General features: G+C 42.6%; 1 protein-coding gene across 2 annotated transcripts in view; it reads right to left on the bottom strand.

Annotated features, from left to right (window-relative positions):
* WDFY2 (WD repeat and FYVE domain containing 2) overlaps nt 1-27,176 on the bottom strand; it is a 65,584-nt gene that overhangs the window by 34,727 nt on the left and 3,681 nt on the right. The window contains exon 2 of one of the 2 annotated variants that reach the window (XM_046943324.1): nt 618-22,687. The exons of the other annotated variant lie outside the window; for it this stretch is intronic. Coding sequence (XP_046799280.1) covers nt 618-652 — 35 coding nt within the window. The 5' untranslated portion in view covers nt 653-22,687. The remainder of the gene's footprint in view (nt 1-617; nt 22,688-27,176) is intronic. 2 annotated transcript variants of the gene reach the window in all.

Here is a 27,176-nt window from a genome sequence, read left to right as displayed (position 1 = left end):
AAAGTTTGCATGTGGTAGCATTGCGAAAATACACACCAGATGAACAACAATGGAAATAAAGCTTAAGGAGAGGAGTACACGATAGTAATTAATGTTACACATGTCTGAAATAAACACATCAGCAGTTCTTCAGTAGACGTGAAGGAAAAGCACCAATACCTGCTCAGGTACAACTCATCAGCTGGTAACAATGCTATCATACTGACAACAGTGAGAGGACCAAACCTTCAGTCCCTTCTTGCTTTAGATGGCTGTGGCTGTTGTCAGAGCAGACTCTGCATCCCGACCCCAGGACAAAGAGCTGGGAACTCCCCATCCTTCTGTGGCTGTGCCCTGGGTTTGGGACACATCCAGCACTGCCTGCTCATCAGAAAATCAGAGAATGGCTTGAAGTGGAAGTGACCTTAAAGACTATCTAGTCCCAGTACCAAAGAGGTGGTAAGAAGGTCACTGCAATCCTGGAAGCAGATTAGGCTCTGTTTCCCAAATTGATGATCTCATGTCAATGTGTTCTCCACAGCTGAAGTGGGAATGAACACTGCATGCACAAAAAAATACTGGGATGTATCATAAGGAATTGAAATAAATCAGTTTGAAACTGCCTGGAAGATACGCACCGATACTCAGTGAGACACCTGTCTTTTTTGGCCATTCCAGTTCATTGCTACTGGTTTCCAAACTCCTGGGCTGAGATAAGGTTGCCTCTCCTTCCCACTTCAAGGTTCTGGCAAATAATAAATTCAGCCTGGAGAAGAGAAAGCTCCAAAGGAAATTTATAGCAGCCTTCTAGTACCTGAAGGGGGCCTACAGGAAAGATGGGGAAGGACCTTTCTATAAGGGCATGTAGTGACAGAACGAGGGGAAATGGCTTTAAACTGGAAGAGAGTAGATTTAGACTAGGTATTACGAAGAAGTTCATTACTGTGAGGGTGGTAGTGAGACACTGGAACAGGTTGTTCAGCAAGGCTGTGGATGCCCCCTCCCTAGAAGCATTCAGGACCAGGCTAGATGGGGCTTCGAGCAACCTGGTCTAGTGGGAAGGTGTCCCTGCCTATAGCAGGGGGTTGGAACTACATGATCTTAAAGGTCCCTTCCAACCCAAATCATTCTATGATTCTAAATCTAGTAAGGTACCACGTGTTACAGATAATTCAACTTGTTCAAACAAAACAAAACCAAACAACAACAAAGACTACGTGCAAGAAAAGATCTTCTGAAAGCTAGGAGAAGTAAAAATAAATGCTGTTTGCAAAAATGGCAATACTTGGGATGCTTTGTTTGTGTTTTTGTTGTTTGTTTTGAAACTACTCACTGCAGACTTCCTACTTAATTTGACAACTGCGTCAGCTAAGACTGTTAACCAAGTTGTGCTGGAAGAAAAAACGAAACAAAAAACAAAGCTGTTTAATGCTTACTTTAAAAATAAAAATAAAAATGAATAAAAATGGAGTTTCCTTGCTAAGAGTGGAACTACTTTTACCATGTACCAGTGCATGTTTCTTCTGGAGGTACACAGTGAGTTCATTTCGTTACAGCGTCAAATACATTTCTATTCCATCACTGCTCATGCAAAATGAGAAAAAAAAAATTCCTAAGAACAAACAGTATGAAAAGATGTTATCTGAAGTGTCTGGAAGTGAACATAATCAGCAAGTCCATTCATGTCACTCGTTACAGAAATACTTCTCTCCCCACTCACTCATTTTAAGTAAAGAAAAACAAAAAGTCTTGTTACCAATTTATTTTAACGTTAAGGATGATTATTATCCATATCCTTAAAATAACTATTTAAAAGCTATGTTAAGCATTACAAGACTTGCAAAATCTATGTATAAGCAGACACAAAAGTACAAAAATCCTTATGGCTTATAACCTTCTTCTCTTAGATCGCTGAACTATTGAAAGAAAAAAAGCTGACCTCAGTTAATTAACTTCTGGGTAATCAGCATTTTTCTCCAAGCAGGCTCAGGCTGAAGAACCAACAGCTGAACGTGAGAGAAACCCTCAGAAGAGAGCATCTTTTTTCAGCTGCAGTTCTGCACATCTTTGTGCACTTGAAACAGTATTACCCGCCAGATGTGAAACCCCGAACTTTTGAAGCTTCTAAAGAATGCAGAGAAAAAACAAGTGTGAATGAAAACTAACAGTTTTATGGTTATGTAGCATTACAGAGTACTTGCTGGCTGCACGATTACTGGACGGCAACCAGCACCCACCCAGGTAAGGATCCATTCTTCAGCTGCTCTGGAGTGATTCAGTTGGCATCGCCATGGAAATGAACTGCCCTTTCATTCTGTTGCCAGTGAATTGGCTTGGAAAGATTTCTAGAACCTATCAAAACAATAAATACTCTTCTACTGCTTTGAAAACAGAGATTGTTTATTTTTAAATGAGACAAGCTATGCAGATATAATCCGACCATCCACAGAACAGATGGGGGAGGTAAGGATATAATACAACCTTGTCAAAAAGGACCTGGTGGATGGGAAGATGGACATGAGCAAGCAATGGGCCCTGGCAGCCTAGAAAGCCAACCATGTCCTGGGCTGCATCCAAAGCAGTGTGGCCAGCAGGACAAAGGAGGTGATCCTGCCCCTCTGCTCTGAGCTGTGAGGCCTCACCTGGAGTACTGTGTACAGATGTGGAGTCCTCAGTATAGGAAGGACATGGACCTGTTGGAGTACATCCACAGGAGGGCCACAAAAATGATCCATGGGATGGAACACCTCTCCTACAAGGACAGGCTGAGAGAGCTGGGGCTGTTCAGCATGGAGAAAAGAAAGCTCCCAGTTGCCTTGAGGGAAACTGTACGAAGGAAGGGAACCGACTCTTTCTTTAGCAGGGTTGGCTGTGACATGACAAGGGGAAGTGGTTTCAAACAAAAAGAAGGGTGATACTGCTTGGTCACAAGGAAGAGGTTTTTTACAATAAGGGTGGTGAGGCAGTGGCACAGGTTGCCCAGAGAGGTGGTGGATGCCCTATCCCTGTAGACACTCAAGGTCAGGCTGGACAGGGCTCTGAGCACCTGATGTAGCTGTAGGTGTCCCTGTTCATGGCTGGGGGGTTGAACCATATGACCTTTACGGGTCCCTTCTAACTGAAAAGCTATGCTATGCTATGCTATGCTATGCTATTCCATTCCGTTCAATTCCATTCCATCCTATTCCATTCCACTCTAAAGAACTGGGTTTATCCAAAGACCGAAGCCTGCCCCATTACAGTTCCTGCTCTTTGGAAAGCAGTGGAGGTTGCCAGTGCTAACAACATGACATGGTTAAAAATAAAAACACCCTCTTCTGTCAGCAGTGCTAACCACAGAGCTGATTTAGTACAATTACAGAGCAGTTTGCAAACAGAGAAAGGAACTATTCTGGAAAACTCTTTAAAACTCCAAGCCAGCTATTTAATTGTCAGACGATGAGAAAAGAGTTTAGTTTTATCCATGGTTACTGCCTTCTGTGAAGTTTTCTGCATGCACATTTTCCAAACCTCAATATTTTAAATTTTATCTTGAAACAAAAAGAATTAAAAATGCCACCTGTTCCTCAGTACAAAATAATGGACAATTCAGAATTATTGAAAAGCCATGCCTCTCTGGAAACTAAATAACTGGACTGGAAATAGCAAACTCTTTATCTGCTGTCATTAAATAAACATGACAATAGTAGTATTTAAAATCCAAGTACAGCACTGGCAGTTTTAGACATACAGACATAGACATATAGACATAGAACGGCCTGGGTTGAAAAGGACCACAATGATCATCTAGTTTCAACCCCCTGCTACGTGCAGGATCACCAACAGCTAGACCAGGCTGCCCAGAGCCACATCCAGCCTGGCCCTGAATGAAAGGCCTTTACTGCCTCTAACAGAGAGACACTATAATGAGAAGTAGGATAAAGAAAGATATTTAACAGTCACATTAAAGACAGTGCATCATTACAACCCATCTCCCCAGAAGTTCTTCAGGCACTTTAATGGGCAAGAGACATGAAGAGATGCCGGCTCCTGTCTGTTATGATACAAGCCATTCCTAGGATTTTCTGAATCCTAGAATAAAAAAATAAAAAATAAAAGAATAAAAGACCTTTCACTTTAGGGGCAGTTCATGAACCAACGTGCTGAGATCAGTAACAGACAGTTTCATTTCTGATAAATTTTGCAAGCAAGAGTATGAGGACAAAAACTAAAATCGAAACTGATTTCCAAACCAGTCTCTATTTCAGGGAAAAGAAAATAATTTTAATGGCTGAGAGCCAAAATCTCAGGCACCAGGAGAAGTTTATATTATAGATCCTCATCCTATGTCCCTCTGCAAAAAAAAACAAAACAAAAAAAAACAAAAACAATCAAGACAAACCAAACCAAGCAACCAAAACCCGAAAGAATTCTACCACCATCCCAGGGAAATTCATGATTATTCCTCTGAGGCTCATCCACCGTGGTCCCCATGAAGGCTATCACACAACGTTGAACAGTAGGAGCCATACAATACCAGGGCATGTTTCAGGTTCTACCTCACTTTCAGTGGTTTTGTTGAACAAACATAAGATTTAAGCTGAAATCATTATGAGTTTGCTAACTTTACTCTTGCTAAGAGTATGATATGGTGTACAATCATTCTTCACTGTCCTCTGGGTAAAACAGCATGTTGGGTTTCTAATACGTAATGCAAGAACTTCTGGTTCAGGAAAACAGGACAACGAGTGGGGAGAAGTCAGACTTTCAAAAAACTGGCTTTGTTTCAGGTGTGTTTTAGTGAGAGGTTATTTCACAAGTGATTACGTAAGTACATTTCAAGAATTTCAAGAGCCTTTGTTGTAAATTTAATAATTCAGACATCAGATTTCCCATAGGACAAACACCTTTTAAGTAAACACTGCTCTCATTGCTCTGTATGCATCGTGCCCCACAACAAAGCTGTAGGAGTGGTAAGACTCATCCTTTGAGAGGAAGCTGGGACAGCTCCCAAAAAGTTCAGTATCCTCCTGTTGTACCTGAAATCCTCCAACCTTTTGCCACCAGCCTAGCAATCCTTGGGCACAAAGCTCAGAAGCATCAGATGAACTCAACCACAGCCAGGGAGCTGAACCAAACTACTGCTGCAAGCAGGCCTGGATGTGAATGGCACAGGGAGGCAGCTGGGTCCCACGGAAGTAGCACAGGCACCAACTCTGCCAGGGGAAGGAGGCTGGTGACTCCTTCAGCCTTCAAGCACTGATTGAAGAGACCCAGTGATATAAAACCCCGCTGCTTCAATTGTACAATGTTCAGGCTAGCAAAGAACATTTTAGGTGAGGTTCATCGCTACCATAATGTCTACGGTGGTGACCTACGCAGTATTTGTCATATAGAGGTCAATAAAAGTCCAGACTTCTCATTTCTCCTCTTGCCATATAAAAATGATGCCAGAGACAGTACTTAAAATTCAGGCACTTAGGACCTCAGAAGCAGCTCTTCAGCCTGGTGCAAAGAGTAGGGCAGTGGAGAAACACCCATGGGGGTTCAGCCATGGACATTTTTGACCATCAGCAACAGATATGACTTTTGCTACTGTTGATTTTTCTCCTTACTAAATCTAAATAGTCACAATAAGTCTTTACTGTGTATCACAATCTTCCTCATTAATGTCTCTTGCCTCATCCATTCTGAGTCGCTCATGCAGTTTGCTGCCATGAATCACAGCAAGACCCTGGATCCTATAAAAATTGAAGTACATATCTCGATAAAATTTTTGATCATAAATAGTCTCACTTTGAGGCTATTCTGAGGAGACAGGGAATGAGCTACACAAGAGTTGTGTAAATTAAGTTCAGCATTTAATGAACTTGCAAAGCACTTTGCTAGTTCCTCTCTGCTTAGGAAGGGCACCGTGGAAGAGCCTGGGAATGAAGCTCAGAGCTGAGGTGCACTAGGAAGAAAAACAGCAAACAAAGTGCTGTATATCTACTACCAGTCTAAAGAAAGACTGCACAAGCCAGTATGCCAAGTGAGCAGACAGATGCCTCAAAAGGTGGGATTTTTTCACATTTTTATTTGTTTGAAGAGATTCAAATCACTTTCAAGAAGAGCTGCAACTTCACACTCTGCTTGCACAATATTCTAACTTAAAGCTTGCTTTGCTATTTCCCTATTTAATTTATGCTGCCATAAACTAAATGCAAATGCATATTGCATAACAAGGAAAATTTTGAAGTTCTGTTAGGTTATATGCAAGTCAGAAAAAAAACTGTTATGACCATCAGTGGTACGTGGTCTTAAGAGGAAGAGACACTTCATTATTTAACACAGCTTGGCTTACAAAGAGGGCTTTTTTATTCTGTGAGAAGTGACTAGAAAACACAGCTTCATAGGAGACAACCTTAGGGGAAGTGGATTTTTATTACTCAGAAAAAAATGATAGCAACATGGCAGTTTTTCTACTCAGTTGTGAAACAGTTTCCACCATTTTTGGTTCAGTTTTCTGGACAATGAGCAGCTCAGTTCAGTGATTTTTCCAGTTACCCAAGCACATATGCCTGGAAGCAGTCTACATTCTGCTGGACCAAAATCAGATTGGGACCAGTTTCTACTGCAGAGACTGTGGGAGAGTAAAGAGCGATCCAAAATGGACCAAAAGTCACAACTACAGAAAAACACCGTGTTATCTGCAGGTTACCAGCACAAGGGTCAAGGTGCTGAGCTGCCTCAGGCCTTCAGCAGCCCCACAGAAGCACTGTAAATCATGTATCATGTGAAGGAGTGCAGTGATTATACCACATTCCTGCATGAATGCTGTGGGGAAGCTAATTTTATCCACAAATGCAGGTAAATGTAGGGTTGAAGTTCTCTGTGAGCATCAACCTACAGCTTTGGAAGCTGTTAAATATCACACTCAAACTCCTTCCCAGCAAAGTGTCAAAACTAACTCCCTCATGGAGACCTGTGCCTCAGTCTCCCTTTCCAGGCCTTTGAGGGGAAACAAAATCATTTCCATCACTCCCATTCACTTCCATACTTCTTACTCGTGCACCTCGCTGAATTTCCTTCCAGAACAGATGAAGTGTCAGTGCTTCTTGCACTGATCAATTCTAGATTGCATTCAAGAAGCATAAACACACAACCTTTTGAAGGCAGCCGCATTGCATAATTTATAATTATTTCAATCCAATTACTTTCACCTCCTTCCCACGTTCAAATGTCTTAAGTAATGGTAGTTATTAGAAAGATCCTCATTAGAGTGGAACAGAGACGTGCTATGCAATACGTGACTCAGTGGAACCACGCTAAAAACACCTGGTGTATTGGCGATTTGCAAGAAAGCAACCCTCCAGCTCCCCTCCACATTCCCAGCGAAGCAAAAGAACAAGACTCCATCAACCAGGTCATCAGCCTGCTTCCTGTAGGAAACTGTAGGAACATCTGTTCAGGGGAGGGAATACTTTTTTTTATTCCAGAGCTGGTATAGGCTGTCAACTGAGTTAACGATCAATTTTGTCATTTATGCATAGCTCACTCTACACTAAAAAAATTATAACTCAACAGATACAAAGTAAGACGCTTTTAAGTCAATGTAGTGAAAGTTTGACACCCCCATTTCAACATACACACCACCAGCAATACATTACTGAGAAATAATATTCATACGTGGGTTACAGAAGAAGGCTGATATTTGATCCCAAGCACTAAATGAAGTCTCTAGCTGGAATTTACAACAAAAGTGAATGACAGCGTGATGGGGCAGAAAGCATTCCCTCAGTTTTATTCTTTGTTCACCTTCTCAGAAATGGTATCATGGCATCCATGCAAATGGCACAAGGACCTGAGAAGAGAGGGGAGCATGAAAGAACAAAGCTTGCAGGTAATAAAGGGATATGGAAGAAGACAAAGAGATCCTGGCTCACAGTCATAGCCTTAGGTTACAATTTATTTTTCAGATAGATATTTCCCTGGGTTAACTATACAGTGCAGCATGTAGTAAATAATGTATTCACTGCAGGGAAGGATTCCACATTTCCACTTTCATAGGATCATGCCCTCTCTTGGCATTATAATCTTTGGGTGTAAGTCATGGGTGAGAGTAAATTAAATCTTGAACTACTCGACCTTTTCTTGAAGGATATTTTATGCATCGCAGATATTTGAGAATCCTAGTATATGTACACCAGAAATAAGGTTCTGGCCACTAAAAGACAAAGAGCACAGAACATGCAAAAGCACTGACGACATACTTTTTAAAGTCAGTAAGATAAGTATCTAATGTATAGTCAATGCAACATAAAATTGTAGGGGAAAATCTGCTTCTATGAGGTTTCTTTTTGATTTTGAGTACAGTATTGATCATATCCTGACCCAAAAGACCCCCTTCCTATGAACTTTCTTTTCAGTTAATTATTCTTTTGGTTTTGTTTTCTGTGCAACAAAGAAAAGCCTCCTATCTGTACTGTACAGGTGAGTTCCTCAGCCAACAAGCAGGACAATCAGCAGGTCACACAAGGCTGCAGATGCTGAAGACTTACTGGAACAGCCTATGTAAAAACAGCTGGGCTTTGTTTTTCAAATAGCAGTGAACAATCATGTCGCTGTTCTTCCAAACAAAGCAAAACATCTACTTGGAATGTGTTTGGCTGCTCTGCTCCACACCAAGATGCTTCTGGAAATGCTGTCCTTGGGATAACAAGGAGGTTCTGCACAGTCCCATTTCTTGTTCATCCAGTTTCCCACTGAATCTGAACCCTGATTCGTGGGTGATGGTGTTCCCTCAGCTCTTCTGCTCATTACTGCTTCATTCCGAGGGCAGCCTGACTCACAGATGTCCTTACACCAAACCAGCTCCTACTTGCTTCGGTCTGCCAGAGAAGACTAGAAGCTCTGATCAGGAGAACAGCAGAACCTGTTGGTCTGAACAGCAGAACAACTTTGGCTGGGGCATTCAGTACTCATTTGAGAAGGAAGGAAGCAAGCCCAGCAGATTTAGTGCCTCTAATGAGGGACAGAGAGCCAGGCAAAGCAATACAAATCCAACCTAGTCCTTAGGTGTTTGTTTTTCAGCTGCACAGGGACTGCAGCCCTAAAGTGCCATGGAAGGTGTTCTCAGATTCTTTCTTTGCATGCAGACTGAAGAGTGCCTTGTGAGGTGTGAAGAAAGCCAAAACCTGTATGTGTAACTTAGAGGTGATTTGACATTTCAAGGCTGTAGCAGACAGTCGCAGTTTGTCACCTCAGCATTCCCATGGGGGTTGTGCACAGGGATGGAAATCAACACAAGTGAATAGAAACTCTTCTCGAATGTGTAATGCAAGACCGAACATCACTCTCTAAACTTGAGGTTTTCCTATTAAAAAAGAATCCATTTCAAACATGCAACGCTTCTTCACACCCACACACTTCTTTCATACGACCACATTACAACTTCCTCACCCTTCAGCATTCAATTTCCTTGCGTGCAAATTTTGTCACGTTTAAGGCTTGTTAACTGCTGATTTCATGGCACATCCTCCTGCTCCCGTGTTACAAGACTGGAGGTTTCTCTACGTTCTACATAGGCTAGTTGTTGTGTATAGTTCTGTAATTTCTTACATGCTTCCTTTTTAATGTAATCAATCTTTCCAGCCTCTTGGGAAAGCTGCTCTTGTGTTCTCCCTACTTGTCTTCCAATCCCTCTAATGAGGCAATATCCCGTCTGAACCGGCGTCTTCTGCATCAAATACAGCAATCCAGACTCAGACAAACCTGATGAATTGTAAGAGCATTACCATTCTTTTCTTTATCCATCTTCCCCCCTTAAATACCCTAGCAGTGTTTGTGTATTTGACAGCAGATGTGCATGCTTTTTTCTTTTTAAATATATTCAAACGGGCACTATTTAAAAATTTACAAAACATGGATGAAAGAATAATGCATATTTACCAACCTCAGATTCTCTCTACAGTACACTGCAGCCCACCTACTACATTTTCCTGCGGTTCTTCCCATCTCCCCAAACACAGTCATATCTGCTCATTTTGGGCAGTGGAGAGGCCCAGACTGCGTTAGGCTGGCAGGAAGCAGAGGATTCCCCAGCTACAACTCCAAGGGGCAATCCTAGAATCACATGTTCCTTGCAAGAATGGTGGGAAGAAAATAACAAAGGAGAGCAACAGGCAGAGGCAATCATATGCCAGGGAAAAGGTTGATGGTACCTGTCACACTTTGTCCTTTGTAAAGGTGAGAGCAGAAAGGCAAGTCTGTGACATAAGCATGGGGAGGGCACAAGACCAACTCCATCCCTGGGTGTGGAAAATAATATCATTTGAACTGTGAAATGGTGCAACATATTACAGTGCACCTTTGCAAAGACATGTGGAAGAATGGTGTTTTGACAAGAGGCCACTGCTTAAGTGACTGTCACCCATTCACCAAATCAATACAGCCTGCAGCAGCTCCAGTTCAGTTATCTGATTGCTACCTCATAAATAACTAATGCTTTGCAGTGAGGGACAGTATCCTGTTTGTTGCAATACCACTAAATATTAAAGCCCCTCTGCATCTTGTTACTACTTTACTACTTACTGCACCTTGTATTCTGCACCTTGTCACTACTTTACCTTCCTTTTTTTTTTTTTTTTTTTTTTTTTTTTCTAGAGGGTTACAAGAGGAATCCTCTGCAATTCAGGTCCAGATGCTGTCTCTGTTTGCATTCTCCAGATTGTTGTTGCCATTCATTGGAGAAGTAGCGGCCTTATCTCAGGAGAAGCAGATTTGAGGTCTCAAGACAAAATCAGCTCTGAGGATCAGCTCCTTTGTTTTGCAGCCCCCCACTTTTAAATCTTATTTCAAGCTGATATAAAAGGCAATATCTTGAAGTTCAAAAGCAATACTTTCTTACAAAGTCATGCTACTAGCCATGGTGATAACAATAAAGGTATTAATATTTATGTACTTGCCAGAATCAGGGATTTGAGTCAGAGCACTTCAAAGCAAGGACTTTTATCTTCATTCATGATTTAACTCCTAAGCAACTGTACATTTTCATGGGATAGTTGATGTACTTTTTCCCATCCTGAATAAAGGCAGGATTCCTACAAGAAAGCTTACTTTCAGTAAGCTGTCTTTCCAACATGACCAAAATCAGACAGATATGTATTCTTCAACCCGCATAAAAACACTGAGAGCTGACATATATAGATTATAACAAATCCAGACTACTTCATAACGTGTATCACAGAGCCTACAGTAACGCAGTGCATCATTAACCATGTAGCACCATTACAGGCAGCACACCTCATCCATATCATGGTCAGGAAAGTGCCATGGACAAGAGGTAATGGTCTTAGGTTGTATCAGTGGGGGTTCAGGTTGGATATTAGGAAAAACTTCTTCTCAGAAAGAGTGGTTGGGCATTGGCACAGGATGCCCAGGGAGGTGATGGAGTCACTGTCCCTGGAGGTGTTCAAGAAACATGTAGGTGTGGCAGTGAGAGACATGGTTAGTGGACATGGGTTGGTGGTTGGACTAGATGACCTTAGAGGTCTTTTCCAACATTAATGACTACATGATTCTATGATACTACTATTAACAAACTGGACTATCCTATAGAGGACAGTAGAGACTGGAGACACTAGGCTATTCTTCTAGCACAGGAGGATGATTTGTGTGATTTCTTTTTAGGAAAGGGTAACTTGGTGTACAACAGGACAAATACACAACAGACATCTTTGGCTCAAGAAATATTTTCACAGTGGCTAGAGTTACATGCCGAGGGGTTACATGCAAGTGAACACAGCTTTTTCCAAGTTTTTATTCAGAGAGGTTGCCTTCCAGTAGGAGACTACTAGTTAGCACAGGCACTGCCTGTGAAAAGAAAGGCGTGCAAAGTAATGACTTTGGGCTATTTGAGGGCCATCAAAACCAGAGGATGGCAGCAGACTGAGGCAGACGTGAGCCATCACTGACCTTGATGGAGGACACCAGATTTTAAATGGTAATACAAGGTGGAAGCCAGCTAGAGACCACCCATTGGGCAAGTAAATCCTAAAGCATAAAATCAGCTCAAAGCATTTGCTGGGGGAAAAAATGAGTCGAGAGAGAGGTAACAGCAGTAAATAAGGGAAAAGTCTTTCATGATTCTGCTGCCTTGCAGGCTCAGCGCTGCCTGAAAAATTAGATCAGATTTGCAATTCTAGCTCAGCTGTTCACAGGTCAGACAGGACTGCTTCTTAAGGGAGGGCATGGGGGAGAGGGCCAGCTTCCCCTGCAGACAGCTAAGCACCATGCAAAAAGACTGATAGGATACACCCAGTTAGCTCAAGCCATGAGAAATGCTCCACACAAGCTAAAATGCTCTTTTGGTTTCAGAATCTATGCATGTTCTGCTGTGTCAAGCAATTTCTGCTTCCACTCTTCTGTTCTGGCATTTGAGACGTGATGAAGACACCCAGGTGGAACAACCTGACAGTCCAGGCAGTCTCTGCCACATTTCATAACATGAGTGAATTCTTCTATACTTATCAAACATACAAAAGGAGCTTTGGAGGGAACACACACACTCCATGAGTAGTTACCAAGAAATGTAAATCATTAACAGTCTTAAGTTTACTTAATTTGGGGATGTCTCAGCTACTGAGCATCTGGAGGGAGGGAATTCAAGAGAGCTTGGGGGAAGTATGTTATTAATTTCCTCAGACACCAGTGGAAGCTAAACATTTTTGTAATCGATTTTTACTACAGTTGAGGGGGCAGAAGGAGAATATCATTCAGACGTTAGAAAGGGCTGTCCTGTGTGCAGGATCTGTCCCCTCAAACAGATCGGCTGGACAGCTTCCTCTAAACAATACCAATCAACAGCGCCTGTAAGTTTATAAGGAAGACCCAAAACAATTGTGACCTTGAACAGTGATGTGAACAGATAGACTGTTCACACACTTTCATCATCTGCACTGCACAATGTAAATACATAAATGCAAGCTAGCAAAGGCTCCTAGAAGTGCAACAGCCAGATCGTTTCAAAAATGCACCTTTTCTTTAATGTCCCTGCACTGCAATCTTTAAAATACTTTCCTCACGTAAAAGATCAATGTTTGTCTCTGCTTTTCCCAATTTTATTTATTTATTTATTTATTGCTGGAGAATTTAATAGTTTTGTTTGATTAAGAACTGTGTTCAGTTTTAGGCACCTCAGTACAGAAAGGACATGGAGGTACTAGAGCAGGTCCAAAGAAGGGCCACAAGGCTTGTGAAGGGCTTGGAGAATGTGCCCTATGAGGAGAGACTGAAGGAACTGGGGCTGTTTAGTCTGGGGAAAAGGAGGCTAAGGGGAGACCTTATTGCTCTCTTCCAATACCTGAAAGGAGCTTACAGCGAGAGCGGGGTTGGTCTCTTCTCACTGGTGAGACAGGACGAGGGGAAATGGCCTCAAGTTGCACCAGGGTAAATTTAGGTTGGATATCAGGAGACACTTCTTTACAGAAAGGGTTGTTAAGCACTGGAATAGGCTCCCAGGGAGGTGGTTGAGTCACCATCCCTGGGTGTGTTTAAAAACTGTTTGGATGTGGTGCTCAGGGACATGATTTAGCAGAGGGTTGTTAGAGTTAGGGTAGTATGGTCAGGTTGTGGTTGGACTCAATGACCTTTAAGGTCTTTCCCAACCTGAGCAATTCTTTGATTCTATGATTCTAAATGGTTAAAGGAAAATATTTCTGCAGAAGCAAACAAAAGATCATCGTATAGCAGCTACGTCCTACTTAGAAGTCATTGAGCACTAGGGATCTACACCCCAGCTTTCCCAGTCCTGACTAGTATCTTGTGTTTAAGATATATTGGCATGAAAGTCAGTCCATTATTCTTTTCCTTCCTAAATCAATCACTTAAAATCTTAGAGACATTTTTCTTCCATCAGTTCTCCTAGTCATCCCACACTGACTGCTTGTCTGGCACCCTTCAATTTCATGCACATTTCAGCCACACAGTTTCTCTCCCCAAGAACTTTGCTGCAGTGCTCTGGTTAGACAAGGGCTGATGGTGATTCATGCGTCCTGCTAGGCTTGGTCTTTTAAGAACACTCATGCTGTTGCCAAGAACATAGGCTTCAGAAGTGTGTGTGTGTGTAGGAAAAGTGCAGATATTCCCTCTGCATTTCAGTCCGCCTGTTCTCTGAAATGTAATTTAACCAGAAGCTACCAGACTGCCAAGGTCACCCCTCTCTCTGGCAATAGAAGCTTTCAGCATGCGTGCAGCCCCACACAACTGCAGTGGTAGCCCACATACCCTCTCCAGCAGCTGTTGTCCCCTTCTTCATCAAGTCAAATATGGCTTTGAAACAATGAGGCAAAAGCGGATATCACCATTCCCTCCACCTCTTCTCATTTAAAATCCAGTTTTCTATTGCATGCAGCATCCCAGCCCACTCCCTGTTGCCTGAAAGGCATCACATGTTCACTGTCTCTCAGTTATTCAGAACATTTGAATGTATTTCAACAACAAATAAGTTTAATAAAAACCCATTAATGACTTGGGAATTACTGTAGATCACTGGTGGAAAAGAAGATACCGGGTACTTCAGGAGATACAGTGTTAATTCAAGTTTTCAGAAGGCTACATCTGGCTGATAGAAACATTCAACACACCAAATACTCTCTCAACACCAATTCACAGGGTGCTTTTCTTTTTTTCCTTTGCCTTTTTTTGTTGTTGATGTTGTGTTTAAATCAGGTATCAGGTGCCAGTGTTTTTCCAGTCCAAGCTGCCCCATTTCACTTTCATAACAGATGACTGCTGAATATTGCTACTGCTTATGCTGTTAAATACCAAGGATGTGCAACTGACTGCTCCAAGACTTCATGCAGAAAGGAGACGGCCTGCCTTTTTTGACTTTCAAATTGATAAGACAGAGCCACCAAAAGAATGAATAAACAGGAAGGTGAGGAACAGGGGAGAGCAAGGTGAGAGGAGCCGCATTACAGATGTAACATGAGTGGGAAGAATAAGCAGTACGTTATAAACATGTTAAAAAAGTACAGATGACACAAAGCCTGCAGTAAGGATGGCAGCGAGCATCTGTTTCGGTAACCTCGAGGCAAGAAAACCAAAACAGCACAGTATTCTGAAATAACAGATTTATTCAAACTGAAGAGAAGGCTGAAGACAGACTCTTCAAACCCCCAAGGCTTCCCCCACACCCCAGTTACTGGGATTCTGGAGCATCAAGAAGGCTTTTTGCATGAGGTCAACCCAACACCAGAAGGAATTTATGAAGCATTCTAGTGGTGACAGACGTGGTAACAAAAACCCTTCCAGCTGCACTCGACAACCGAGTATTTCCCCACGTGTAACCTCTAAATATGCAACATGGAAAGTATTTCTTACATGAAGGCTTCTCTATGTAATGTACTTGGACTTCACAAATGCGAGGTTCTTGCACTGCTACCTGGGACACTAAATCCATGAGGCTTTAAAGGGATCTAAGGCAAAGAAAGTGAAACATCGTGAAATAAGCATATAGCAAATTGAGCAATATTTTGAAAAAGGGAGGTTAACTAAGGCTATCATCTGAATTCAAACCCAAGGTTGTTTGTTTGTTTTTCAATTGAAAATTTGTACTTGAAAGCAAACATTTTCAGAGAGAAAAAAAGCATCAGTTCAGATGACTTCAGATGACTTCTTCTGCAGGGCTCACAGAAAGTTGCAAGTTTCAACACTGGCTGTTAGCAAGTTCTTCCTCTCGTTGCCTCCCCAGACTGAGTCAAGTTGAGACTGAGACTCACGAATAAAACATCTTTCATTTTTAATTCAAAAAATGCTTAGTTATCAATAAGTAAACACACAACATGGAATTAAACCTAGCCCTGTTTAGGAAGCATTTACAAAATACTCACATTTGCTGCTTGCCTGTTTTTTAAAAAAGTGTAGATACTTGATATGCTTCTAAATCCTGGACAGGTAGAGAAAGAAACACCAGGATCCAGCTTCATAAGAGAATTTAAGCACAGTGACATCAGACATGTGGAGGTCTAATGTAAGTACACCTGTCTGGTAACACTGTCCTCATAAAGGAGGTAAACTCATAAGCAAGGCTCAGTAAACATGGCAGCTCAAGCCAACCAGTGCAAAATGCCAGAAGGCTGTGTGAAATCCCACAACCTCCCCAGACCCTGCTGTACCTCCAATCCTAACTTGGACTGCATGACTATACAGATTCCAAACTCTCTCCTCGCGACATTCACTTTTACTCCACAATAGTTCAGCTGTAAGAACACTCAGCGAGGAGGACAAGGCAGGCTATGAGATCTCCTGAGCATGCAGGTAGGATGCCATTAGTCCAGCCATTCTCTTCCCAAGAGATCCAGAAGCTACCTATCATAGAACAGAATCATAGAATCCTTAGAGTTGGAAGGGACCTCTGAGGGTCACCTAGTCCAACTCTCCTGCAATGAATGGGGACACCACAGCTAGATCAGGCTGCCCGGGGTCTGATCCAGCCTCACCTCGAAAGCCGCCAGGGATGGGGTATCCACAACACTAGGCATCCTGTTCCAGTGCCTCACCATCCTCATTGTAAAAGATTTTTTCCTTATAACTAACCTAAAATTACCCTCCCTGAGCTTGAAGCCATTTCCTCTTGTTCTGTCACCACAGGCTCTGCTATAGAGTCTCTCTTCTTTCCTGTAGCCCCTCCTTAGATACTGAATGTCCGCTCTCAGGTTACCTCACAGCCTTCTCTTCTTCAGGCTGAACAGCCCCAGCTCTCTCAGCCTGTCCTCACAGAAGAGGTGCTCTATTCCATGGAACACCTGTGAATGCTAAGATCTTATGACAGTAATTAACTACTATAAAAATGCACCAAGGATGCAGCAGTTACCATCAACAGCAGTTGAAAGCATAACATCAAGACTGGATATGCTCCCCATTAAACAAAAATCAAATTTATCTGCTGGGCAGGATAGATAATCAATCTCACATTCTTGAACGTTTCTTCCCTCCACAAAGAAAATTTCCATTTCTATTTACGGTTTCAGCAATCAATTGCCCCCACCTGCTTACTATTTTTTTTCAGGTGATAGATAGCCTTACCAAATGGCAATGCCATGTCTCTCTGATCTGCGACTTCTGGAATCTTATCAGTTTAGCTACACGGGAGGAAAGGGAGCCAAGTCAGACATCTTGTTCTGTTTATTTTCATGTTACTTATGCATAACTAATAGCTACTCATAACTTAAGTATATTTGACTGCAAATCCACTCCTTCCTCACCCTCTCTGGCTAAAATTTTTTCCATGAGATTTGATGCAGTGGAAGCTGAGCAGGACTTATGTCTGCATCTGGAATGGGAAAGTGCAATTTTGTGGTACAATGGAAGAAGGAGCTTTTGTAGAAAAATGTTATAAAAGCTACAGTAAAACCACTGTTTCCTAGGTTTTCAGAGTACACATGATAATAAGGAAATCTTTTTGCTTTTTTAATTCTCTGATCTTGAATCTTAAAAAGGCAAGTCAGCCTTCAAAGAATCACAGAATCAAAGAGGTTGGAAGGGTTCTGGAGGTCATCCAGTCCAACCAAACCCCTGCTAAAGCAGGTTCCCTACAGAGCAGGTCGCACAGGTAGGCGTTCAGGCAAGTTTTTGAATATCTCCATAGAAGGACACTCCACAGTCTCTTTGGACAGCCTGTTCCAGCGCTCTGTTACCCTTACAGTAAAGAATATTTTTCCCATGTTTGTATGGAACTTCCTATGTTCCAGTTTCCGCCCATTGCTCCTTGTTCTGTTGCTGGGCATGCTGAAAAGAACCTGGGCCTATCCATTTGACTCCCATCCTTGAGATATTTATAAGCACTGATGAGATCCCCAAAGTTGTCTTGTTAGGGCTAAGCAGAATAATCCAACACAATTTCCTTACTACCAAATGACCAAGACGAGACGATAACTTCACATTAAATCATCCTAAGAACAACTGAAATGATATTAAAAACTAAACAAGAAACCTCATGGAAAAGGCATAAACACAGAAGGCTCCTACGATGGAACACACAAGAAGCCCAAGCTAGAAGAGGTTCCTTTCTGGATTGTGAGGGAACTTATAATGACTTTCCAGGAAAGATGAAAAAAAGCCCAGCATTCCTTACCACTGTCTCTAAGTTTTGTTCTACACCTACATCACCTTCATGATGAATTCCTTCTCCAGCACATAACCCCTAACTGTATGCTTGTTTCAAAGGAGTGGATGGCGTTCCAAAATTTGTCTTTACTACCATTTGGCACACAGAATAAAACCTTTTACCCGCTATGAAACACCAGAAGGATGTTACCCTAACTATGAATTAGGCTTGGGCTCTTCTGGCAGGCTGCTAAGCAGCCCCACTGCTGTAGCCATGGAGGTGCCACCCCAGGATGACAGAAGAAGGGCACAAGCTGGCATGTAAAGAATAATTCACGGCCCATCTCCCAGACCTATAGTACATGACAAAACAGTGCTCCACTCAAACCAGCCAAGCGTATTTCTCTGGGAGTCACAAGCAAGGAGAGGTTATCTTGACTGGTGGTAGAGTCTACTGATAGACACCATGAGTAGACGTAAGCAGGTCCAACAGTTGGAGGTGCAGCAGTAGCCACTGAGATCTGAACAGAGAACCAGACTGCAGAGGCTGTGGGTGCCATCCCTTTACTCCAGCCCTGGCAGCAGCCCCTCAGGTCACTGGCTGGTGTCCCACACAGGAATGCTGCTGGGGCTGCTCGGCACTGAGGCCTCCAAAGACCTGCCCTCCTCCAGACATTTGGTTCATCTTCAGAATGTCAAATTATTTTTGGTCTCGATTTCCAGCTTTTCAAACTTACTTTTACAGACCTCAAGTTAGCAGAAACGTTTGCAGATAGACCTGCTTAAAGGCCTCTATCTTGTTTAAACCAGCAATTTTATTTTTATTTTAAATCACAGGACCAATTTCTCATAAGCAATGTGACACCTCAACAACAGGGCCAGCCACATGATCTGGGTGACTTAACCTGTGAAATGCATCCCGATGAATTAATGATACAGGTCTGGTACAAGACTCTGGCAGAGAGGCCACCTGGCACTGAAAACAGTGACTACATCCAGACTGTGTACTGGGAATGGTCCCTGGTCCAAGCTAATTCCGTCCTCAGGCAAGCTTTGGGTTTGACACCAAGCAAACTGGCTCACAGCACAAACAGTGCCTGGTACCAACAGGCATGCAGAGTAGACAGACGGATATCCCCTGTCTCAAAACATACCCTGGCACTGTTAAATTTATTAGAGAGTTAGTCATTACAGCAACTGGCCCCTAGGTTCAGCTGTCTGTTTCTACCAGCTGGCTCATGCCATTATTGAGGAGAGGCAACAACATTGATCTTGTTGAAGTCTGCCCTACATCTACAGTCACGTGCAAATTGGTGCTGATCTAGAAGAATTAGAAAGTTGGAACAACATGGTTTTTGCTGACTCTACTCAAGACAGCCCTACTTTCTTGTTACTCTGTACCACAACAATAGGCCAAAGTAGTCCATATTTTCCTCTTTTTCCTCCTTCGTTTTTATTAGCCTGAGGTCACTGTAAAGGTGTAAGCCAGTAAGCCAGCAACTGAATAAACAATTTCTGACTTAAATACAGTCGTGACTTGCAGCCATAAATAGAAAAACCAAGTGGAAAAAAAAACCCAACGCACAAGAAGTGTAGACCATTGCCAGAACAATGCTCCAGAGTATCACAACAGCTGGTATACAAACCAGGAGTCTACAGACATAGTATATTTCTGGAAGAATAGCATCTATCTGAGGTGTCAATACATGCACACACACCACTCTCTGAAATCATCCCTTGCACTTTTTACCTTGCACGCAGAACACTTGGACACAAACTACCCATGCCATGTTTTTCCACATCCAGATTTATTTATGGTCATTCAGTTACTTCTCCCACAACATCCAGTACAGAAAAACACTTTGCCTACATAGTTAATAAGTACATTCTTGTAATTCTGAGATAAATAACAATTTTACTTATTTCTAAAAAGATATGGCTCTTTAAAACATGTAAAAGTGTCTGTGTCCAAAAGTGCATGTGAACAAAAGCTCAATTTTAGAGCAAGTCAAAGGAGAGACCACGGCAGACAGCAGCCGAGGTACACCAAGCTGTTTGTTAGGCTTATCCAAACTTCCTGCTTCTCATCCCAAAGTTTGCAGACCGTGGGCCATTCCTTCAGGCATGTTTACATCCCGTAAAAAGCAGATGGATACGTTCATTCCTGCTTCCTCAGAAATGGGTTTTTAAGTCATCTGAGCTTTAGAAGGACAAATATAAGCAGTGACCAAAAGTGACGCAGTGCATGAAACCAGTTGTGGATGGAGACTTCTTGGTTTGGCTTCCTGTTAATAAAAACTTATTAGGGAAATCGTCACCAAGCTCACCTCTTATCTACCAAAGAACCCATTGGGGAGAAGGGAAAGGAAGAGTCCAAGCATCCTAAATCACAGAGGAGCTTTCAGAATTCAGTTAAACTTGATACATTTCCAGGGATTACAGCATGCAATTTATTTTTAAACAATCAGTACATTCATAACCCATCGCCTGGTATCTAACATGGCCTAGCTGCAGTATTTGAGAGAAAAAAAAAAAATGACTGGAAACCTAAGGATCACATCAACCAGTATTCATAGAATTGCTGGTTAAACCAAAAACCCCACATCTGCTTTCAAATGTCTACTCCAAATCCAAGATTTTAAATAAGTAGTGATCCAAGCTGCTGTGGGATTTCATACATTCCCGCTGGTCTTACGCTCCTCCATCCATACAAGGAACTATGGTAAAGAAAGCACACAGAGAAGGGAAGGTGCCAAACAACAACATCACAGCCCCACAGATGTCCCCCAGAGCAATGTTCCCAGACATCTAGTCTGGAGAAATCATGCTTGCAATGGCCCATTGTGCTCAAAGTAGTTCCTTGTCTGTCCATGCTTTAGACCTTCATCCGCCACAAGACTCCAAGCACTGCAGTAAGTTCTCCATATTCTTCAGTGCTTTTGCTTTTTTGGCTACAAATAAATCTAACACCAACATGAACGTGAACCCGAAGGACTTAGTTCATTAAGTGTTTATGTGGGACTGAGCTTATGATCCTTTCAAGTCTAGCAGAAACATTTACTAGCTGGTATTCTGGAAGCATTATCACAGATTCGTCTATTCCCATTCGTTTCCTGGCAGTTGCAGAAGCCAGTGGGAAGAGATTTGTTTATGAAGTCTGATTCATTTCCTGAGGGGAGGACACTGCACTCTTCTAGAGAAACGGATTAGTGTCTATATGTTGTGTAATCAGCTCCTTCTATATAACACAGTGCTGATGACAGTGGTCAACTACACACCAGAGCCGACATGCTGAAGCTAACTGCTCCCTCCTGCTTGGAGAAACTCAACATATGTCTATTCCTAGCTGATAATTGCAGCTAAAACAACTTCAAAACTCCGATTACTCCTGACTTTGGACGCAACGCAACCTAGAAAAATGAGGTACTACTTATATTTCCACTCTTCAGAAAGTGCTAAAAGCCTGAACTGCTAAGTACAAGTGGGCCCAACACACTCTTCTGGGGCCTAATTGTAGACTCTGACTGAATAGGACACGAAATAGGGTCCTGTAGAACCAAATAAAATGCATCGTTTCCCTGAAGCAGAAAATATCAACTTTTTAACTTCAGACATTAAAAAGCCTTGGTCCAAGCTCAGGGTACAACAAAGCCAAAGGTGTCCATTCTGACTTCACGGATTCGTTACCTTCTCATCCTTCTCCTTCAGCACCATTCATATAGGATCTGTTTATTCTTTTCCTCTGCATGTTTTTAGCACAAGCAGAAGCAAGTACTGATAAAAACCTTATTGTAGTGGTGGATTGAAATCAATCCTTCTGCCCTTGGAAGCCAAATGCAGGGCTTTTCAGAGGCCCTTCCACCTCCCCTTCGGATGCTGGCCTGGAGAAAGCCAAGCACACAGAGGCTGCTGGAGTCTGAAGTGATGAGACCCGTGGGACAAGAGTGGCACCAAGGACTGTATGGCACACTGATGGCACGGGCACATGGTTTCCTGCTGATCTTCCAACAAAAGTGCAGTCAGCCTCTGACAGGAGCTTACTGGTGCTGGAGCTGCTGAAATAAAAACTCAGTTCACGAGCCCAAGAAGGCACCATGTGGAGGATCTTCCCTGCAAGTCAGTTTTACTGTATTCTACATGCAAAGCTATCTGCGTGCTGTAAAACGCAAGGCTTTTGCAAAATCAGTTTGAACCATGTTTTGGATGCCTCTGTAGCCTACATTTGCTCCAGCAGCACGGTGGGAGGGGAGACACAGTTGTCCCTGTGTCAAACATAAAAGCAGGGAATGCAGAAATGAGAAGACGCTGCTTAGTAATATTAAAGCCCACAAAGAAGCATTTAAAGATACGTAACGAAAATGGATGCAGATTAGTTAAAGAAAACGTAAGCCATTATTTCCAAGGCACTAAAATTCCTATAGTTTCCAACTCACATAAAGGGCAGCAAGTACGTAATAAAGATCTCCTCTATTAAAAGAGATTACTTTTCATTACTTTATGTGGCTTTCGGAGATAAGAGGCAACCAGGTGATATAACCAGGCAATCTCTTTTAGATCCCCAAGTAATAAATGGGCCTAGAAATAACACATACAGGAAAATACCTGGCAGAATATTGAGTCTGACAGTATCTTCAGCCAGAATCTGTAAAGAAAGAAACCTCAATGTATGTGTTCTCAGATAAGCATTCAAATCAGAGGACACATACACAAGATAAACATTTCTGCACTGCTTCATAAAGGCTCAGCAGCAACCAGAATGAATTCATGACAACAGGCTAATTTTCAGCACTCTCCTTCTTCATCTTATCTTGCATCACAATAAACATACTGAATTTCCTCTCTTAATCACTTACTTATATAATTTCAAACCACGGATAAGCAATATAACACGGAAGTAGGAGACTGTTGGTTCATCTAAATCATGAAAGCACTGCATGCAGAGAATATGTACTAATGGTTCGAGTTCTGAATCAATCTCTTACCCTCCATCCTCTGATATACATTAGTTTGCACAAATGCAATGATGTTTTTGCTAAACCTTATTACCTTTAAAGCTAAATAAAAGCTTCAGCATCAGCTCAAAATGAGACCCTGCCAGTGCTTAAAAACACAAGCTGTTTACTTACGTATTTCACAGTGCAGATGCACTGCCTGTTTAAAAATACAATTAAATCCTTATTTGCTATTATAAATGAATTTGAAGCTGAAGATAAATTTATCAATTTTGAGCTCACTGCTGGAGGTGAAAAATCACATTATCTATCACATGCTAAACACAGTGATGGCTCTTTCTCTGGCACCTCTTGAAGAGGGTGCAATGTATTTGCTCTATCATCTGCATCCAGAGAATGCAGCCTGGTGGTAAAATAGGCCAATTCACATTAGGATGGCCCTTCCTCAGATGTCTCTCTGCAGGAAACTGCTATTACGTACTGGTAAAGGTCAAAAGCATTGCCTTGTGGGATTGGATCGACCACCACTGTTACTTCAAAAACCCACTAAGAGCACTGATCTTTCCTCTCACAGTAAGGAGAAATGATGCACAATTGGAAGAATAAAAGACAACATCAGATGAAACTTGTCAGTAAGCCTGGTAGTAGAACTGCTATGCTCTTCTACACAGGGCTGTGCTTTGGCATTGCCTTACATTCAGAGCTCAAATCCTTACAAGTTCCCTGAAAAAACTTGATTTAAATGGAGAATCCACATGGTATGACAAGCAAAGCCCATATGTTCAAAGCCTGGCCAAGGTTAGTTACACAACACTATTTCCTGCAGCCTGACTAAGAGAAAAAGTAAAACACCTTTTCCTTTTTTTTTTTTTTAACCCAGTCTCCACAGATGCTCTTCCTTTAATGAGGATGGAGGCTGTATTTTGACCACCCACAATTTTAGCACAGTCTCATTTTCAAAGTTTATCAACTATCTGATATCCAAAAATTCCTTGTGACCAATATTTAGCTGCAATTTCAAGCCAGAAGGCACACAGAGAGTGACAAACACAGAATCCTAGGAGATGCATATGGTTTCGTGATTATGCAAAGCTCCCTCCCTGAGGGGCAGCCTGGCACACTCCCCCCTCCTGCTTCTCTTTTTGCATAATTGTTCTTCCCATTCTCCAGGCTTGCTCCAGACATTCACCCAACCCCTGACAGCATTTACTGCATTTTATACTTTGTCCCATGAAAGTACAAAGAAGGCCATTGTGTTTTCTCTTCCCTGGAATGACCGATGGGGACTGGCTCAGCTAAGCAAGCTGCCTGCCCCCATGCACAGCTGCACCCACCCAATGCATCCATCATTTCCACAAACCACATACAGACAGGAAACAGACAGGGCTTTTTGCACTCATATTTTGCAAAAGATTACAGTAGGGACTACTGCAATTCTCATCAAGCAGCTACAGAGTTTTATAGAAAGCCACCTGTATCTGACAGGTGTGTGATGGAAGAACCGTAAGCAAGGCAATTAAATACAGCTTCTGGAGAGTTTTTATGTGCACATCTTTTCAAATTCGAGAGGCTGAGAATGCATAGATGTGCAGCAGCTATTTGTGTAAAAGCCAGCTTCTTTCCTCGGGGCACTGCCCACTGTATATGAAGCTTTCAAAGCTCCCTAGCACAAGAGCAGAGCATTATGCCCTCTCATATTCTCAGAGATGCCAAGCATATTCTGACTTGAGACTGTTACAAGCTGTATTTTGCAAAACAAGGAGCAGCAGGTTTGTAGAAGCACTCTGGTATCACATCTGCATGGTTTTCCTGCACACATTACTATGTGCGTGGCAGCATGCAAAATCCTGTGCAGCTGGAGAGAAGGAAAAAATAGGAGTTTGCCTCAATAGCCCAATCCTCCAGGGCAGGTCAGGCAAGCTACTGACATATTTTCACAGTGCCACAACTTCATACGCTATTTGAGAGCTTCAGTCTGCTAAGTGATCTTCAGTGAGAGGCCAGCCTTACTGAGCTATCAGCTTTACAAACACTGCAATTCATTTATTTTAGGGTATTGCAGCCATTTAAAACTAAAGCATCGCTACCTCTTCTAGACATAATTAGCTTCAGGAGAAAGACTGGCAGGTTTTGTGCAATAGTCCATTTTGAGTTGTGTGCCAGCTCCACACTGCACAGCCAGCCCATAACCCGTTTGTTGTCCTGCCAGGGGCACAAAGAGGTGGCATTGTGTAGTCCCCTCTCCGCAAGGAGCATTGTTCAACTGCAGAGATGGAATAACTGCAGAGAATGGTCACCAGGACAGATACACGATGTGCTGATGAGAGACGGGTGCCAACAGACACCAGTGAAATTAAGTTGGGGTTAGGGAAGACAAGGAGAAAGACCCAGTAAGACAGAAGGTGGATGCGCAGTCCCAAAACTTGCTGCAACTCAAGAGCATTGTGCAGCTGCTGGCAGAAAATGAGGCTGCTGCAAGGCAAATGCAAGCTGCATTCAGCAGCTCTCCTCGTTTCATATGGAGGCTGTAAGATACGATACACACATCTACACCTTTTGTATAATGGATAACCTCTAAATCAGAGAGGGGATTAAAAACCACTGCATCTCAGACTAAAGGCTCAAGCGCCTAATCTCCCGCTGTACTTTGATGCCTAACCACAGCACTGAAGCTGGGTTTTTACAAGCCGTGGTCCAAGCCATGCTGTCATATCACATTTTTGCAGCTGCCACCTTGCAGTTAAGACATGAGCTTAATACAGCTGCAGGAGCTGCATCCATTTGTGCACTGACCTACATGAGCCAGCAGTAGCAAGAGAGTGAAAAATCAGAGAGACAAGGCTGAGTCCTTGTGCTTTAAATCTTTAAGTGACACTAAGTGCTCAGTGGAGAGTACCAGAAGGCAAGGTAAACACAGGCTTCGGCAGCCTTCAGTAAATCATCTCTTGATGGCACAAAGCAAAATCACTCAGTACCCCAAAAACTGCTAAGGAGGGTGTATCATTCCAGCAAGTACTCAGCAAAACATTTTAGGTACCAGCCCCAGCATTTTGGCATCTCAACGGGATACGTGTTAGTGAAATCAGGAACAGTCGCTTTTCAACATCTGGAACAAGTTCTGATTCCATGAGGCTTTTGGGCCTTCTCTCAAGCCTCTTGCCAGCAATCCACTTCTTTCACTTGAGCAGCCAGCACTATCCTCCACCCCGAGCTTGGTTCCAAACACAGTCATCCACTTGCAATGCATCCAATTAGTTGGAAAAGAGAAACACAGACCCTGAGCAAACAAGTTGCATCTGCAACAACAGGCCTCAAATCCTTACGTTGTTTACGAAGGGATCCTCCATTTCCTCTCAATAATTCCATCAGCAACTGATGTTCTTAATCAAAATGTAAAGAGCCTCCAGCACAGATGAGCCTTTTTACACTTCTAAAGAGCACCCACACCTCCTGCACTGCTGCTCACACTGCAATAACCCGGGTGTGAAATTACAGGCCTGGACTGATCAATGCACAAACAGCCACCACCGAAATCTGTTCTCACACCACCTGCACTTCTGCTGCAAGCCAACAGCCACAAAGCAGAACGGCTTTCAGTGGAATAACTCTGTGTTTAGATGAGAATTACAAACCCATGTTGCAACCACTGCTCTATGAAGCAATTGCTCTGCATCACTCCAGCACAGAAGAGAAATCCAGAGTTTTCTTTTTGGGAGCATGCAGTTCCTCACATCTTGCCTGGCTGCAGGACAGAGCGATGATCCCGTCTCACTGGGGAATGAACTATAATGCTGTATGCTTTATGTCCTGGATCCGGACAAGAAAGGAATCGCAAGGAACAAAAGACTGCTTTTGAGGTATTTCAGAGTGGAAAGATCACACTTCACCCTGTTAGAATGACTGTCAGCAGATGCAAAAGCCAACTTCCATGATTTCTGTCACGCACGCACATTCCCATCCCCAGCACACTGTTAGTTTATCAAAGTCCACACTTCAGCTACAGAAGACTCAGTCACATTTGTACCCCTTAATAACCCTGTCGATTAGCACGCCCAGAAGCCAAGCCCCAAAAGCAAAGTCTGCATTTAAAAACCCCAACCTGCAAAACAAACCAAGGAATAGAATTCCGTACAGTTTTCTCCACATGAGACAAAGACATGAATATGAATGTGTGTGACC

This window comes from Gallus gallus, chromosome 1 (genome assembly GCF_016699485.2).
Source record: "Gallus gallus isolate bGalGal1 chromosome 1, bGalGal1.mat.broiler.GRCg7b, whole genome shotgun sequence".
Taxonomy (NCBI): Eukaryota; Metazoa; Chordata; class Aves; order Galliformes; family Phasianidae; genus Gallus; species Gallus gallus.
The sequence above is the reverse complement of the archived record's forward strand: the minus strand, read 5'-3'. Positions and strand labels throughout refer to the sequence as shown.